This window comes from Gymnoscopelus braueri, assembly GCF_963280865.1.
Source record: "Gymnoscopelus braueri genome assembly, chromosome: 12".
NCBI classification, from domain to species: Eukaryota; Metazoa; Chordata; class Actinopteri; order Myctophiformes; family Myctophidae; genus Gymnoscopelus; species Gymnoscopelus braueri.
In genome coordinates this window covers 23,061,757-23,078,737 of record NC_137614.1, presented here as the reverse complement: position 1 = coordinate 23,078,737, position 16,981 = coordinate 23,061,757, and the positions used below count along the sequence as shown (strand labels likewise).

Below are 16,981 nucleotides of genomic sequence, written 5' to 3'. Positions count from 1 at the left end.
ACACACACACACACACACACACACACACACACACACACACACACACACACACACAGAAAGAGCACACACACACAGAAAGAGCACAAGTATTTCATTGCATTGGAATGCACTGTTTTTAATGCATATGACAATAAACACACACACTCACTCTTTCCCTTTTCTTGTGCTCTCTTACTGGTGATAAGACTACTTTAACATAACAAATAACTGTTTGTGTGTGGCTGTGTGTGCGTGCGTGTGTGTTCAACCTGTAAGGCACTGCTCCCAATTCTCCTGTGTGTGAGTAATTCTTAATTCAAAAGGACAATAGAGTGGCAGTGCTCCAAATCTATCCACCACTAAAGCACCACTCGCACAGAAACATTTCCTCGCACAAAACCATGATCTGACTCTTAACACATTGAATGCCAGAGTTATTTCAGATTTTTTAGCTGTTTTATGCCAGAGGTTTTCCATTGAGAAAAAAAAAGTACTCAGGAGCCGAGATACAGAATTTTTAAGTTTTAAGTTAACAAGGAAGTGGATGGGAGTTTAAATCTTCTGTGAGTCATATCTCCTTGGTCTTTGGGTCAAATTTAAAAAGAAAATGTTTTTTTTTTTTTTTAAACGCATCTATGCGTTCTTGGCACTCAAGTGATGGATTCAAAAGAACGCAGAGAACGCATACATGCGTTCTTGGCACTCAATGTGTTAAGTCAGATAAAATGCCACACGATAAATGCAGGCTAACCCGAACTATAAAGTGATGCCCTAGCTACAAACACACACTGACACACAGACAAACACTCAAACAGCCTCTAATAAGCTCAGATTTGAAAGTATTTCTAGCAAGGAAGAGTGTGTGTGTGTGTGTGTGTGTGTGTGTGTGTGTGTGTGTGTGTGTGTGTGTGTGTGTGTGTGTGTGTGTGTGTGTGTGTGTGTGTGTGTGTGTGTGTGTGTGTGTGTGTGTGTGTGTGTGTGTGTGTGTGTGTGTGTGTGTGTGTGTGTGTGTGTGTGTGTGTGTGTGTGTGTGTGTGTGTGTGTGTGACAGACACACCACCTTACATATAGACCATATGCTGTCCTACTACTCACTCCACTGTGTTAATTCTTCCAGTCAGTTAGTTCTTATGAATGAAGTCCATGACTGTCTATTAACACACAGCCTCATTGGCTGCTGGCTCAGTAAGGTGGAATCTCATTGGCTTATGTTCACTGGGATGTCCGGATGTGATTATTCACCACACATACTGGATAATCCTTGGGGTAGTGATAGCCCACAGCAATTGGTTAATCCCAGTCGGGGGTAGGCTGATTCTGTGTTGTCATTGGTTAATCGGGAACAGAGAGGGAGGTGTTAAACCGGTGTGGTGTCATGTGTGTTGCTTTGGCGATGCCGGGTTTCCATGGTGATAGCGGCCATCTGGTGACTTTAATGACCAGGGACTAATGGCTTTCAGAAATACACGCACGCTCGCACGCACACACACTCAACTGACATCACTACTAGCCGTAAGGAAGTCGGTCACAAGTCAGTCACTATTTTCTCCACATCCTCTATGAAGCAAGCGCAGTACTGTAGGCTTATTAGATCAGGATAGAGCACAGTAAAGCCATTTTAAATGTGTGTGTGTGTGTGTGTGTGTATGTATGTATGTATGCATGTGTGTGTGTGCGTGCGCGTGTGTATGAAATACTGAGAGGCTGCTTCAGACAGACCTGTATTAACTATATTTGCACACGGAGGAGGATGTTTGCATGTAGTCTGTCTCTTTCTGTCCTATTCACATGGATGTGACAACACCTCTGTCTTACTTTCTCTTCTAATGTCACTTCTATCTCTTTCACTTCTGCATATTGGCTCAACTCCACACAAAGCACCCTCAAATTGGCCAATGGCCAACCATTGTAGAGCCCAATCAACAGGTCAATTCAATGATATTAGCGTTACTGTCAAGGCCCTGCACATACACAAGGAATAAATGGGTCCCATTATATAGGGAGTAGAACTTGGCTACTGAGCCTCTCATTGAATCATGTTTTATCTTAAGATGACTCATAATAACATCATTAACCCAGTGACTGAATGTAGGCGGGAAGCTCTTCTTCCAATTAGATAAGATTAGCCTTCTTGCCAGTACCAAGTGGTTAAAAAAAGCAACTACTGTTGACTGTTTACTATTGAGAGATGTATCTGGAGGAGAACCAAAAATGCTGTATCTATCTCGCTCTTTCGTAATTTGTTCTTACTGTGTGTGCATGTGCATGTGCGCGCGTGTGTCTGTCAGATTAACCTATTAAAACCAGGAAAGCATCTGTCATTTAGATTTTAGCTATATAGCAACATACATTTTTTTTTTAACTCTTAGGATAATCAGATCACAGAGCGTCACTCTGTGCCACGCTGTGAGCTTGTACATCTGCTATTAAAAAAAAGTGTTTGAAACTTTTTGAATAACTTTTCTTTTTTTTTTACACAAAACTTCTCTTCTGGAGGGGTCCCTGGCACAAAACCTTTTCAGATGGTCCTTAGCACGAAAACGTTAGAACCAGCGATTTAGAAGGCATTTGTAGAATCGGCCTCAGGTCTTAATGGGTTGATGAGTGTGTAGGTGAAAGCCAGGTTGACATCTTGTTAGCTAAATTCAGGTTAGCCTCCAACCACTCACTGGCTCAAACCTTGGTCTAAATACCAACAAAAGGCCTGCCTGGCTGGAATCAGACCGGCTCCAACTCATACACTATTACAGCACATTGTTCCATTTTAAAGCCTCCTACTCTACAAATATGATGGCTATGAGTGCTCTCTGTGTGAAATGTACACCACAGACAGTGCTGGACAACCTAACCTACCTTATTTATGGACCAAATGTTGATACATATTTGATATGCTTGGATATTGTCACATTTCCTCTACTATGTCTTAATCGTACAGTGTAACATTGTACCTCCATGTGTCTTTACTGCAAACAGACTTGTCAATAACACGGGTTTAAGTGGAAGCACCGGAGAGGAGATTATTTTGGCAACACCTTTTCCCGTTCTTGAAAGGCACATTAAACCTAATTTATCCAATCCACTTTATTTATAGAACATATTTAAAACTTTGAACCAAAGTGCTGTACACTCAGTAACAAATATTTACAAAAAATACTAAGAGTAGAACAATACACAATAAACAGAGGGTGCAACACATAGACACATAGCTTAATGGAAACCGCAACACTCAGTCTGAATCAACGGAAGCCAAAGAGTACAAGTGAGTTTTCAAACTTGATTTAAACACAGGCAAGGTTTGAGATGCTCTAACATGGGGTGGAAGATTGTTCCACAGTTTGGGCGCTACAGCGGAAAATGATCTATCCCCCCCGAGTCTTCAGCCTTGTTTGTGGGACCAGGAGAAATGACTGGTCAGTACATCTCAAGACCCTTGTAGGGTTATTGGGAGGTAGAAGCTCTGATACGTACATTTGTGCCAACCCATTTAAAGACTTAAAAACAAACATTAAAACTCTTAAACTGAAATCTTGTAACGAACAGGGAGCCAGTGGAGGGAGGCAAGAATCGGGGAGATGTGATCATACTTCCGTGCCCCTGTTAAGAGGCGAGTGGCATCGTTTTGGACTAACTGTAGGCGTGACAGGACGCCAACATTAACTAGTGCATTGAAGTAGTAGTAGTAGTTTTCCTTAACTTTAATACAAATCTATATTGTATGTTGATTTGTGCAATATACAGCATATTGGTGAATTCAATATTGCCACACTTTAACCACAGTGAGTGCAATCGTCTGCTGCCTGCAGTGCCAATAAAGCTGTTGGTCTGACTTTCAGTCGAAGCCTGTCAGAATATCAGGCTGGTTGACTGACTGGTAATTTCATACCAGGCACCCAACTGATGGTGCATTCCAGCTGTAAACTGGTGACTGGACGGTGAAAAGTACTACATCAACAATGCCCAACAACTCTGCCGAAGTGCCCTTGAGCAAGGCACTAAACCCTACTAAAGCTCCACGAGTGCTGCCTGCACTGCAGCTGATGGAGTGCTCTGAACTCTTTGGAGTAATGTGTTTGGTTTATGGAACTGTGTGTATATGTGTATCTAGGCACATTTAAATACCATGTGTTAATTGATCATAAAGTGATCCTCTTCATATATTCCCCATACTGAAATATGTATTTATGTACAGTATTTCAAATATGCTTATGTTTAATGAAATTATATTTCTGAACTTTCATAATTTATCCTACATATAATCTCTAAAGTATGTATTCATTTGGGGGCATTTTTGTATGTTCAGAAACTGCAAAGGAATGGCAAATTCCCATGCGTATATATTTGAGCTATAGCTGAACTAGTTGAACTGTAGTTCAAGAATCAGCAGACAGTCTAATAACACTGTAGAAAATAAAAGCTGTGGTCTCAGTTAACACTTCTCATTTCTACTTGCATTGCAGTTAGCTGTGGAGCTGTCTGTTGTTTGTATCTCACCAGTCTGGTTGAGCTTACCATGCTTACAATAAGCTCTCTAGAGAGAGAGACACACACACACACACACACACACACACACACACACACACACACACACACACACACACACACACACACACACACACACACACACACACACACACACACACACACACACACACACACACACTGTCGACTTAGTGCCGTTGTATTTGTGTTGGCTGGCTGAGTTGACTTCCAGTAACCTCCTCAGACCAACTCCTTACTTGGCCTTTTTACACAGCTTGTTCAAGGTGGGAATGTACTATGCCTTGCTGTTTTGTTTAGAAGGTACGGACACTGAATGGGGGACATTGTTGTATCGCCGTTAAGCTGGCAGCGGATGCACTGTAGTCACACAGGGCAGAATCGACATTGGGACGGCCAGCAGAGTAGGAAAGGTGTGCGATGGCTTCGGTCTGTGCACCTTTCTGCCTCAAGCCACTCCCTGCTTGCTTGCAGTCATAGGTACTGCAGTATGAGGGAATACAGTGGACAAAGGGGCCATTGTGTGCCCTCCACACTGACTTTATTTCGTGTCAACTAAAGTGACTAAAGCAAGCGTGCCGTATTATTCAATTTTATTTGTATTTTATTATAGTGCCAAATCACACAAAGTTGTCTCAAGACACTTTACATCTAGAGCAGAGACCCAGTGTTTTACCCCCTCAGCAAACATTTTGCGACAGTGGCAAGGAAAAACGTCCCTTTTAACAGGAAGAATTGTGAACCAGATCTTGGTTGGGCAGCCATCTGCCTCAACCGTGTTGGGGTGAAAGAGAGAGAGGGGGAGAGAGACATAGAACATGAACTTAAACAACAACAATAATATCAGTAACAACTATAATGACAATATTTATAAGGATAAAAGTCTGCAGTCATGATCCATGGGAGCCTGAGAGACTAGTAGTATTTGATATGGTCACGTAGAAAACGATTTAAAACTAAAATAACAATAACCTCTTCTAACCTTGCTTCTTTTTCCTCTATCTGACAGGTGAGGTGCTGAGCGAGCAAGGGAGTGAGAGAGTGAGTAAAGGACAGAGAGAGAGGCAATGGATCAGCAGAGACAGAGGTCTCTCTCCACGTCAGGAGACTCGCTGTACATCGTTCTGGGAGTCGACAAGAATGCTACACCAGACGAAATCAAGAAATGTTACAGGTAAGTTCACACACACACACACACACACACACACACACACACACACACACACACACACACACACACACACACACACACACACACACACACACCAGAGGACATCAACAAATGTTAGAGGTAACACACAGAGTACAACCGCAAACGTTAAGGAAGATTCATGCCTTCATCACATCCAGACTCGACTACTACAATAGCTTCCTATACGGTGTCACCACTAAGGTTCTCAAGAAACTACAGTATGTACAAAACTCTGCCGCCCGCCTGCTCACTAGAACCTGATTCAGGGACCACATCACACCAGTCCTCCATGACCTCCACTGGCTCCCAGTCAAGCACAGAATAGATTTCAAAATACTAATCACAACCTACAAGGCCCTCAACAACCAGGCTCCCCGCTACCTCTTAATTCCTCCAATACCACGCTCCTCCCGCTCCCTCAGGTCGGGTGATGCCAACCTGCTTGACATCCCCAGGACAAAGAAACAAACCTGAGGTGACAGGGCCTTCTCGGTGGCCGCCCCCTCCCTATGGAACTCACTCCCAGCTCACATCAAAGCTGCGCCCACCCTCGCCATGTTTAAAACCACACTCAAAACCCACCTTTTCAGACTTGCATTCCCTACCTAATTCACCCTTTTCTTTTTACCTTTACTTCTTTTATGGGAATGATGGCTTAATCAGAATAAAAATGCCTCATGTAGCCTAAACACTTAAATTGGAAGAGACTGGTCCAATCTCTAATCTGAATGATTTTCTAATCTAGTTTTTTCGTAATAAAGTTTTTTTATTTTGTTTTCGGTTTTGTAAAGCGACTTTGAGTACTCAGAAAAGCGCAATATAAATTGTATGTATTATTATTATTATACTGGAGCAGCTCTACCTGAAGGTGCTAAGTAAACAAGACATGACTAATGTTTAATTTTATTTAATCTTTAGCCCTAAATATTATCTTGGGACCTCTGGTAATTTATAAATGATCTCCCGATGTCTGTGTTTTGTGTGGCGCATTCACGGGACAAGCAAAGTCTGTATTTTACTTGAATTTACAGACGTTATCCTCAAAGGTTCTATTTGTACACTGTCTGAATTAGCGTACATTGACAATCATCTGATTGAAATCATTCAGATTAGAGATTGGACCAGTCTCTTCCAATGTAAAGGCCTTTGCAGACAGGGTGCGATTGGTCGATCAGTTTTTACCGCATGCGAAAAGACGCACGATTCGATTGGCACGCACCGCCGCAGGCGCAAATTCGGAGCCGGTGTGCTTGAGGTCATAGAGAACCATGTGTTCTTTAAAAAAATTATGTTGTCCGTTTTTTCCGTGCGAGAAATCGCACCCTGTCTGCAAAGGCCATCAGTGTTTAGGCAACATGAGGCATTTTTATTCTGATTAAGCTATTATTCCCATAATTACATGCACTGTCCATGCTGTGTAGAGAGATGAGCCAAATTTGCATCCAAAATGATGTTAACTCTCATTCATAATTTCCAACGTAGCATGCTAAAACCAAAATTTGACCCTAAATGACTGCGCTGTCGCACTGGACTACTATTATCCGATGACCTCAGTGTTTGCTGAAATATGGTAGGTCATTTACCCTGGAATTATTACAAATTACGGACTTGGCCGATTCACACTGGATTAAAAAATACAGATGTCCTCCGTAATTATTACAACCACATAATACTTATCCCTGGCTTTGATCAGAGTCATGAAGTCATGACACATAATGCTACACCAGAGGACGTCAAGACATTTTACAGGTAACTAAGGCACACAGAGTTATTGGTTTGAGCCACTAGAGGGAGTTAGAGTGCTGATGTGGACTCTTGACTTCCATCAGAGACCCGTATGGAAGACCTGAGAGGAGAGTCAACTTGCGTTGGTCACAGAGTGCCATGGTATTGTCTGTACCACTGGTCCATTTAAAATCAAGCAGGACTTATTGGTATTGTCTGTACCACTGGTCCATTTAAAATCAAGCAGGACTTCTTGGTATTGTCTGTACCACTGGTCCATTTAAAATCAAGCAGGACTTCTTGGTATTGTCTGTACCACTGGACCATTTAAAATCAAGCAGGACTTCTTGGTCTTCTTTGTTTTTATGTGCAGTATACCTACCTGTTCCACTAAAGAGCACCTGTTGAGTGAGCCATTGGATCCATGCAGCACTTCCGACTATAAAACAAGGAATTTACTTTAAAAGGAAGAGACGCCGACATCATTTTCTCTATCCTGCAATTCCAGCCGGCAGATTCGTCGCACTGGGTGGCAGACTCACACCGGAAGTTCAGTGAAATAACATTGGAGCCTATGAAAGCCGGCTGGACAGTTTATGAACACTAACACTAACACTATTTCTGAACGATTGAGACCTTTTATAAAGTACTCTGCTCAGGAAAATAAACATATCACACATTGTTTTCTGCTGTGTTGCTTTTCGATGTGTACACTGTATGTTTTTATAGAGGTATCTAAAAAGTACAAAGTATGTTTCTGAACGGCCAAAGTGTCGCAAGACTGTCCCCCATTTCCTGTCTGGCAACGAAATCTCACGATACCTCCGAGACAGAAACGATACCTGCCTGCTGTTTAGATGCCTCAATAAAATGATGTACTGTGCACATCAAAAAGCAAGCGATTAGAGAACAACCTGTGAAATGTCTTCTTATATATTCCTGAACCGATTATATGACAAAGGTCGCAATTGTTCAGAAATAGTGTTTGTTCAGGAGCTGGTCCAGCCGGCTCCATCCACTGCAATGTATTTCATCGAACTTCCGGTGCGAGGTCTGCCACCCATGAGTGTCATGGCGTATCCCCGGCGTCCAGCATAACTTTTCCTTTCAAAAGGTTATGAATGAAAACAGTTGTTGGAGAGAAGAGTATTAGCTCCACCCCCTTCCTCTCCCTGACCCTGTCCCTCCACCCCACCCTCATTTCTTCCTCTAACTCCTTTCTTTCTATCTCTCCCTCTAATTCGTCCTTCCATCCCTTCCTCTTACCCCCCCCCCCCCCCCCCTTCTCTCTCTCTCTCTCAGGAAGCTGGCGTTGAAATTCCACCCTGATAAGAACCCTGACAACCCGGAAGCGTCTGACAAGTTCAAGGAGATCAACAACGCCCACGCCATCCTGAACGACTGCACCAAGAGGAACATCTACGACAAGTATGGCTCCCTGGGCCTCTACGTCGCCGAGCAGTTTGGAGAGGAGAACGTCAACACCTACTTTGTATTGTCCTCTTGGTGGGCCAAGGTATGTGTTGAGGGACGGACGGAGGGAGGGACGGATATAGATAGATGGATAAATAGATGGAGGGAAAGATGACGTAAAAGTTTGGAGAGCGTCGGCACCTACTTTGTACTGTACTGCTGGTGGGCCACGGTATGGATAGAGAGAGGGATGGGTGGATGGAATTATGCATTTATATAGTGCCTTTATCAAAAGCGCTTTACAATGTGCATTACATTCACCTATTCACGCACATATTCACATAGCTGATGGCTGTAAACCATACAAGATACCAACCTGCTCATCAGGAGCAGTTAGGGGTTCACAGTCTTGCTCAAGGACACTAAAACAGGGGGAGTCGGGGATTGAACCGTAAACCTACTACCTTACCTAACTTAACCTAACCTTACGATTCCCGATGGAGTGAAAGCGGGCGATGGAGAACAAAACTGGTGTTCATTATGTATAGGAGAAAGTTTGATACAGACTTTCAAAGTAAACTTTTCTTTGGCAGATATGATGACTAACTAATAGAGCACCGAAGTCTGACGTAATTTACACATCCTACCAGGGTCGCGTTTTTTCCCCCCTGTTCTGAATTCCCATAGACGTGTTTAATATCGTGTCAAATAAGAACTGTGTTCCAAAAATAAACAAATGACCCCGGCGGTTTTACTCTTATGGATATGAAGCATCAACTGACGGTGAAAAAACGCTAATGTTACTTCCGACAAATTAGTTAAATTTTCGCCAGAAGCAGACTGTTTCAAATATGAGTGACTGACTATCATAAACGATACAGAGCCACCTCCCTGACAATATCGCAGAGACAGTTTGTTTATTTTTGGACCACAATTCTTATATGAGACGATTCTAAGATGACCCAATGTTATTCTCCAAAGCTAAATTACTTTACGAACCAGGGGATGGACGAGTGACGTCAGGACTTCTGTACTCTATAGCCTTGCTGATAAGAACCATGGCTCCTCTTTCATACTCATCTCTTAAGGGGATATTCAGAACGTGATCTTTCTCCGCAAAGTTCTAATGCTTAAAGTTATGCTCCTTCATACAATGAATGGGCTTAAAACGGTTAGATTTTGGCCTGAACTAGGTTTTATTGAACTAAAGCAGGGGTGAATACACAGTAAAAGTGTTCATTTGGGTCCATTTGGTTATATTTGTACAATCTCAGAGTTAAATTAACAAAGGATTTTACTGGTAGATAGGCGGGCATGGAAGGATAATGGATATAAGAATGAATGGATTAAAAAGTATAACAGCTTGCTTTTTGGATAACGTTGACATGCACACGTTTGTGTCAATTCACATCCACTCTGAGCGAAGGCACACTGTCATCAAACATCTGTCTCTTTGCCTCTATCTCTATTCTTTACCTATACCTTTCTCTCTTGTCTTTTCCTGACCATTGTTAATTTACTCACATTCAGTGCCGTTTAAAGTCTCTCTCTCCCTCCCTCCCCCTCTCTGTGCCTCCAGGCGTTGTTCATCTTCTGTGGTGTAGCTACCGGCTGTTATTTCTGCTGTTGCCTGTGTTGCTGTTGTAACTGCTGCTGTGGGAAGTGTAAACCACGCCCACCCCCTGATCAAGAGCCTGAGTTCTACGTCTCACCCGAAGACCTGGAGGCTCAGATGACCACTGATGAGAGAGGTGCGTACACACACACACACACACACACACACACACACACACACGGCTTGAAAGTAACTCCTGCCAAATACATGTTAAAATTAGTTGTGGAAGGTAACGCTGACAAGTTAAGGCCTTTGCAGACAGGGTGCGATTTTCCGCACGGAAAAAACTGACAATATCATTTTTTAAATGAACACATGGTTCTCAATGACCTCATGCACACCCCGAGCGGCGATGCGATGCGGTGATGCGTTTTTTTTTCAATCGAACCCAGTTCGATTCGTGCGTCTTTTCGCATGCGGTAAAAACTGATTGACTAATCGCACCCTGTGTGCAAAGGCCTTTAGTTTTCCAAATTGGTGGGTGATTAATGACGTTTTAAACTGCATGTCTGAAAGTCACAGTTGTCTAATTGTTTTAGCGTACAATTCCCATGAACACGTGTAATACGTTTGGCTTTCTCAGATGCTCCTTGACTCCTTGACAATTCTTGCGCACACATAAACATACATACATACATACATACATACATACCAGAGATGCGCGGATGACCTCTCATGGTCATCCGAATCCGCGGTACAAATTAGTTGTCCATCCGTTATCCAACCGCAATAATTATATTATCCAATTTTAATATCCGCATCCGCACCAACCGTTTTTCCCGTATGTCAAAATATTATTATTTTCTGGTATTCCCCGTTAGTTTTAGTATTAGTTGTGCGATGCGATCAGAAAATGCATTGATTTAGCCTATGGAATGTCGGTGCGGCATCCAACTGTGCGGCATCCAACTTACAGAGCGCACTGCTCTTCAGCGCAGCACAGCAGCACTGGTTAAAAAAAAGAAAAAAGACGCACCGACATTCCATAGGCTAAATCAATGCATTTTGTGATCGCATCGCACAGAGGCTGCTCTACACACTCACACAGACACAAGCACGCAGAGATTTCGCTATTTTATGGATAGATATATTAGATGTCATTAATTTATTTACCGCAATATTTCACCCGCGTTTTATCCGATATTAATTAATAATTATATTTGATTGACCCAAATCCACCCAAACTGCGGTTAACTGCGGCAACCGCGGCTAAAACCGCGATCCGCGCATCTCTAATACATACATACGTGCATGCGTATGCGTATGTATGTATGGCGTGCATGCGTGTAACAGACACTTTTTTAAGAAAGACTGGGAGCCACGCATACACACACACACACATTTTATTTGTCTGGGTTTTTTGTGTGTGGCTGGAAATAATTGTGTGTTTGTCTTTCCAGACGTTACAGGGGAGCCAATCATGATGCAGCCATCTTCAGCCACAGAGACGACCGGGCTCACCTCTGACGCCCATCACAGCTACCGCACTGAATACTAGACCTAGACACGCACACACACACACACACACACACACACACACACACACACACACACACCACAGCTTCCGCAGTGATGCATATTAGATTATATACACACACAAAAATACAAACATTGCAGCTACCACGCTGATGCATACTAGGCAACCACATACAGGGCCGTTTCTAGCTTTTTAGGAGCTCTATGAAAAATCAGGTCAAACATGCAAATTAAAAATAAACAAATTAAAAATATCCTGTTGCCCCAAAAGGCAATTAATAAAATAAATGTGGCCATCACAAAGAATTAGCATTAATAATGATCCAGTACCAGTATCATCACAATGGTGCAAATTATTAACAAATTGTTTTAACATTGTGTACAGAATTCGCAAATCAAACAACTTATGTATTCATCATAATGAACAACTTTCTTTTTGGACTAGTAGTCCAATAAAAGACCACAAACAAAGAAAAACATGCATGAAAGACAGCCTCCACAACCAATGCCTCCATAAGGGCAACTGGTATGGTATCACTAATGTTGATCAAACTTGATTATCGTCGGTTGCAACACTAAACACTAAATCGCCTGACTATGAACAGCCCTATAGTCTGATGATTTAAATGGATTTGCTTGCCAGATACCCCTGTTCCCCTATCCATTCCCCTTTGATCTGATTTAGTACAGTTAAAAGGAGACATGAAACTAAATGGCTTGTATAAGGTCTCTACCTACATATTATAACACAAAAATAACTAAATAAATTAACAATAGAAAATAAAAAAAAGTAACATCCAGTTTGTGAAATTGGCTCTGAATTTAAGATGTTGCCGTCTTAATAATAATTAATACAGAAAATCAGCTCTTGCATCTTTTCTAGTCTACAATAAATGCATTTGTCTTAAAATGTGTAGGTGCTGTAGATTAACCTATGAGGGAGTGCAGGGTCCCCCTGGTGGCTCTGAAGGAGCTATGCAACCATAGTCTGCATAATATAGTAAGAAACGGCCCTGTATACATATAACAGCTACCACACTGATGCAAACTAGACACACACACACTTCACAGCCATTGCACTAATGCACGCTAGACACACACTACATAAACACCCATATTCATTATCACAGCTGCCGCACTGATGTATAATGGACACACCCACATGAACTAACACGCACACATACCATAACTAGACTCACAGATAATCAGTCGACAGACGCTGACTGAACCAAGGAATATTTATCATCTACGCAACACACACATACATTGCACACAATCATTATACAACCAAACCAGCCAACTGTCTCTTTGACAGTCTTCACAACTGTCTTGTCAAGCTGTAATTAATTGCAAATACACACTCATACACACACATACTTCTTGGCTTAGTAACACATATTACACACACGCACATAAAACATGCACATATATCTTTTCGCCCATAGTGTAAATTGTAAATGTGAGGTGAGAAAATGGGAGCCCAACCAAAACTGTTTTTTTGGGCGCTGATAAAAAATAAAGGAGAGTATGAATATATTGGCTAATATTCTTCATACATATAAACACACATTATTTTTGCAACAATCCCTCAATGTGGTTATTGTGTATGCATGCACACACACACACACACACACACACACACACACACACACACACACACACACACACACACACACACACACACACACACACACACTGAGCCCTTTTATTATTTACTGATTCTCTCTAGTTTTTGATTGTGTGTGAGGAAGTTAAACTGCTGTACATGTGTTGTAAACTAAATGTTAGACTTCTAAGTTGTTAATCTCCAAAACCCAAAGTGTTGATTCTTGTTCTTCGTGTCTCTCAGTAGATTAGTTTTTCATCTTTTTGTTTTGTTTTCTTATTATTTATGAGGTTAATGAAGGGAGGATATTGACCTATTCATATCCAAAGTTTGTTTCTGTGACAGCAGCTCTCTTAAGTCGAGGGTGTTCCCGGTAGTAACCGTAAAAATATAAACGACAGCAGTTTACATTCAAACTGTTCGTTTAGCCTTTTTTGTTTATTTATTTTTTAAGAAGACACGTTTACTTGTCAAACGTGAATAGCAATCCATCACTCCTGAGACCTGTATGAGGGGGGGCTGTGTTGTATCATTACGTCATTTCATTGTTGTTTTTAGTAAAACAAGGAGGCAGTTTTTTTAACCATTATATTTGTGTGTCAATTAAATGCTTCATAACAGCTGTGTCCAGTCATGTGCTGTAGAGGTACGAGTGTTTGCAGCTTTTCATTCCAACCAAATGCGTAGTTACCTGGTAATTCAGTTGCAATTTGTCTTTGCAACGTTCTAAAGCTTAAATTTATGCTCTGTCTTACGATGGTATCACACTGTTAAAATAGCAGACCTACAAGCTCACAACGTGTTGCTTCCACAAGCTTGTACGTCAGCTATTTTTAGCTAGCGACACGGTTGTGCCACAAAGTTTAAATCAGGCTTGCAACGGATTCGTCCCTCCATCTCACAAATCTTTGGTCTGAACTAGGCCTAAAACACTTACTTCTACAATAGACGAAAGAGAAGGTGCCTGATGGATCAGCCAGTTAGAAGAAAGAGGTATAATGTTGCTTGGTTGGAATGATGGGACACCGCTGTTATAAATCGATTACTTTCCACACTCAAATATCAAAGTGCAATAAAAGCTGAGAGAGAGAGCATCATTCATTTTATATTTCTGTCTGCCGTCCTAGACCTAACCCAATCACGTTCTGCATTGCTTTCGACTGAATTAATTGTTTTCCCCCCACTATCTTTGATGTTTGATTGATTGTCATACCAGCGTGTAATGCGAATATTGACCAATGAAATGCCACTTCTATAACCCCAAACCCTCCTCTTTTTATATATATATACAGTATATATATTTCTTTCTCATCGACCAAACATGAAGCCGTGTCTGAGTGAAGGAAGTGTATATTATTAATACACAACTGGAAACAAAACACTTTCTTTTTAGGAAAACTGATGAATAAAATATTAAGAGAGATAACTAATGAGAAATGACAATAGTGCAAATATAGTGATCAGATGATATCAAAGCATTATTGTATTTATTTTATTTTTGCTATCTTTTTAATATTGAATTTATGAGATAGCTGGTAAATATAAATATAATGTATACATTTTTAGAAGCTTTTTCTCTGGTTGGCAGGCCTGCTGTACATACATGCAGTGGCAGTTCATAGGTAGAGATGTAGTTATTGTTTTATTTTTCTGTTGTAGCATGGATCCATAGTGTGTATGTGTGTGTCTGGCTTACTGGCCCAGACAGACAGACAGACTGACAGATGAATGGATAAATAGAAAAACAAAAACAAAAAAAACTGATCTGATGTGTTGTTGTAAAATAAATGTTTCCGATGCTTCAGAACCTCTTTTGTCTCTGTGTGAGTTTTATTAAAGTCCTAGTGCCACAATCCTATTTTCCTCCTCGATAATTATCCGTTGCTATATCCTGAGCTTTTTTCTCTTAACATCAAATGTAAATATCACGCAATGGCAGTTCATAAATGATGTAATTGCGCTGACAACGGGTTGATGTACCACTCGTGTACTACCTGTCTGCGGCAATGAGGCTGTGTTCTTCTCATACCTGTTTCCATAGGAGTGGATACATTGCTAGACTTTATGACTCAAACAAGTATCCAAAAGTGTATTTGTAAAATCTGCGTATGTCCTTGACTACACTACAGGATCTCACCATTCTATGTTCATTACAGTGTCTCTCTACACTACAGTCTAGTGATGTCTTCCAGGCCTTCCAGCTCTCACAGTGGACTCACTCACGCTACAGGTTTCCAGGACCAGCCCAGGTATCTAACCTGCTGCATAATACACAGGAGCTTTATAGGAGTTTGTTGTTGTCTCCGCCAGGCCGAAAGGCATGGCGAGAGAGTATGTTTTGCCCCCTGTCCGTCCGTCCGTGTGTGTGTGTGTCCGTCCGTGTGTCCGTGTGTCCGTCATTCTGTCATTTTGTGTACAGCTAATCTCCGGCACCGTTGGCTTGATCGCAACGAAACTGTGCACACACACTCCCTGGATGACAGAGCAGAACCTCTGCCCCAAATTTTTCAAATTAGCCTTTTATAACCAGGAGGCCGCTTTTTGCAAAACACACTTCTTGACAGTACTCCTACAGATTTTATCCAAACATCACGCAAATCAGTACACAGTATCTCTATAGTCATGTGATCAACACGGATCTGTCCAATTTTCCATATTTCATCCTGATTGGCTAAGGTTGGCTTCCAAAGTTTGCAGGATTGCTCCGTTTTCAACAAAATGCCTCAAATCATGAACGCAGCTTGCGATTTCCGTGAGATTTCACACGCACATTCCCACTAGGCCGAGGAAGAAATGCCACTTGAAAATGTTCAAATCAGCCTCATGGTGGCGCTATAAATGGACGATTTATGTTTTTACCTATAACTGCACCGATCTGCATGAAACTTTGCACGCACACTCCCTAGAGGCCAAGGAAAAACTACTGACCTGCATTTTTCACATTTGCCTTTCATAGCGCCACCAGGAGGCCGACTTATGTAAAACACATTCTTTGATATTAAGCCTTCAGAATTTATCCAAATTTCACGCACATCGGTACACTTGATCTCTATAGTCATGTGATCACGATGATGTGATCACGATGGATCTTTTAAAATTTTCATATTCCATCCTGATTGGCTAACATTGACATCTAAAGTTTGCAGGAGTGGCCCGTTTTGAACAAAATGCCACAAATCATGAATGCAGCGTCCGATTGCGACACTTTGCACGCACATATAGTCAAGTGATCAAGATGGTTCCATCCAATTTTTCATATTCCATCCTGATTGGCTAATTCCGAACATTGCTGCCCCACAATAACCTACCTGACCTGGCGGAGACCTGTGCTCCGAGGAGCACTTTTTCTAGTTTTTATATATAAACCCATCTCTTGGTTATATTCGTACACTCTCTGAGTTAATTGAACACTACACTCAGGACGGGCGTCAATTAACTCAGAGTGTACAAATCTAGCCAAATAGACTAATTTGTACAC

At 41.6% G+C, this 16,981-nt stretch overlaps 1 protein-coding gene across 1 annotated transcript in view; it reads left to right on the top strand.

Annotated features, from left to right (window-relative positions):
* The window catches only part of dnajc5ab (DnaJ (Hsp40) homolog, subfamily C, member 5ab), a 31,402-nt gene extending 16,088 nt beyond the window's left edge, over positions 1-15,314 (top strand). The window contains exons 2-5 of the mRNA XM_080444195.1: positions 5,486-5,650; positions 8,696-8,909; positions 10,386-10,557; positions 11,822-15,314. Of these exons, the coding sequence (XP_080300321.1) occupies positions 5,544-5,650; positions 8,696-8,909; positions 10,386-10,557; positions 11,822-11,919 (591 nt within the window). The 5' untranslated portion in view covers positions 5,486-5,543 and the 3' untranslated portion in view covers positions 11,920-15,314. The remainder of the gene's footprint in view (positions 1-5,485; positions 5,651-8,695; positions 8,910-10,385; positions 10,558-11,821) is intronic.
* Positions 15,315-16,981: the final 1,667 nt, after the last annotated feature.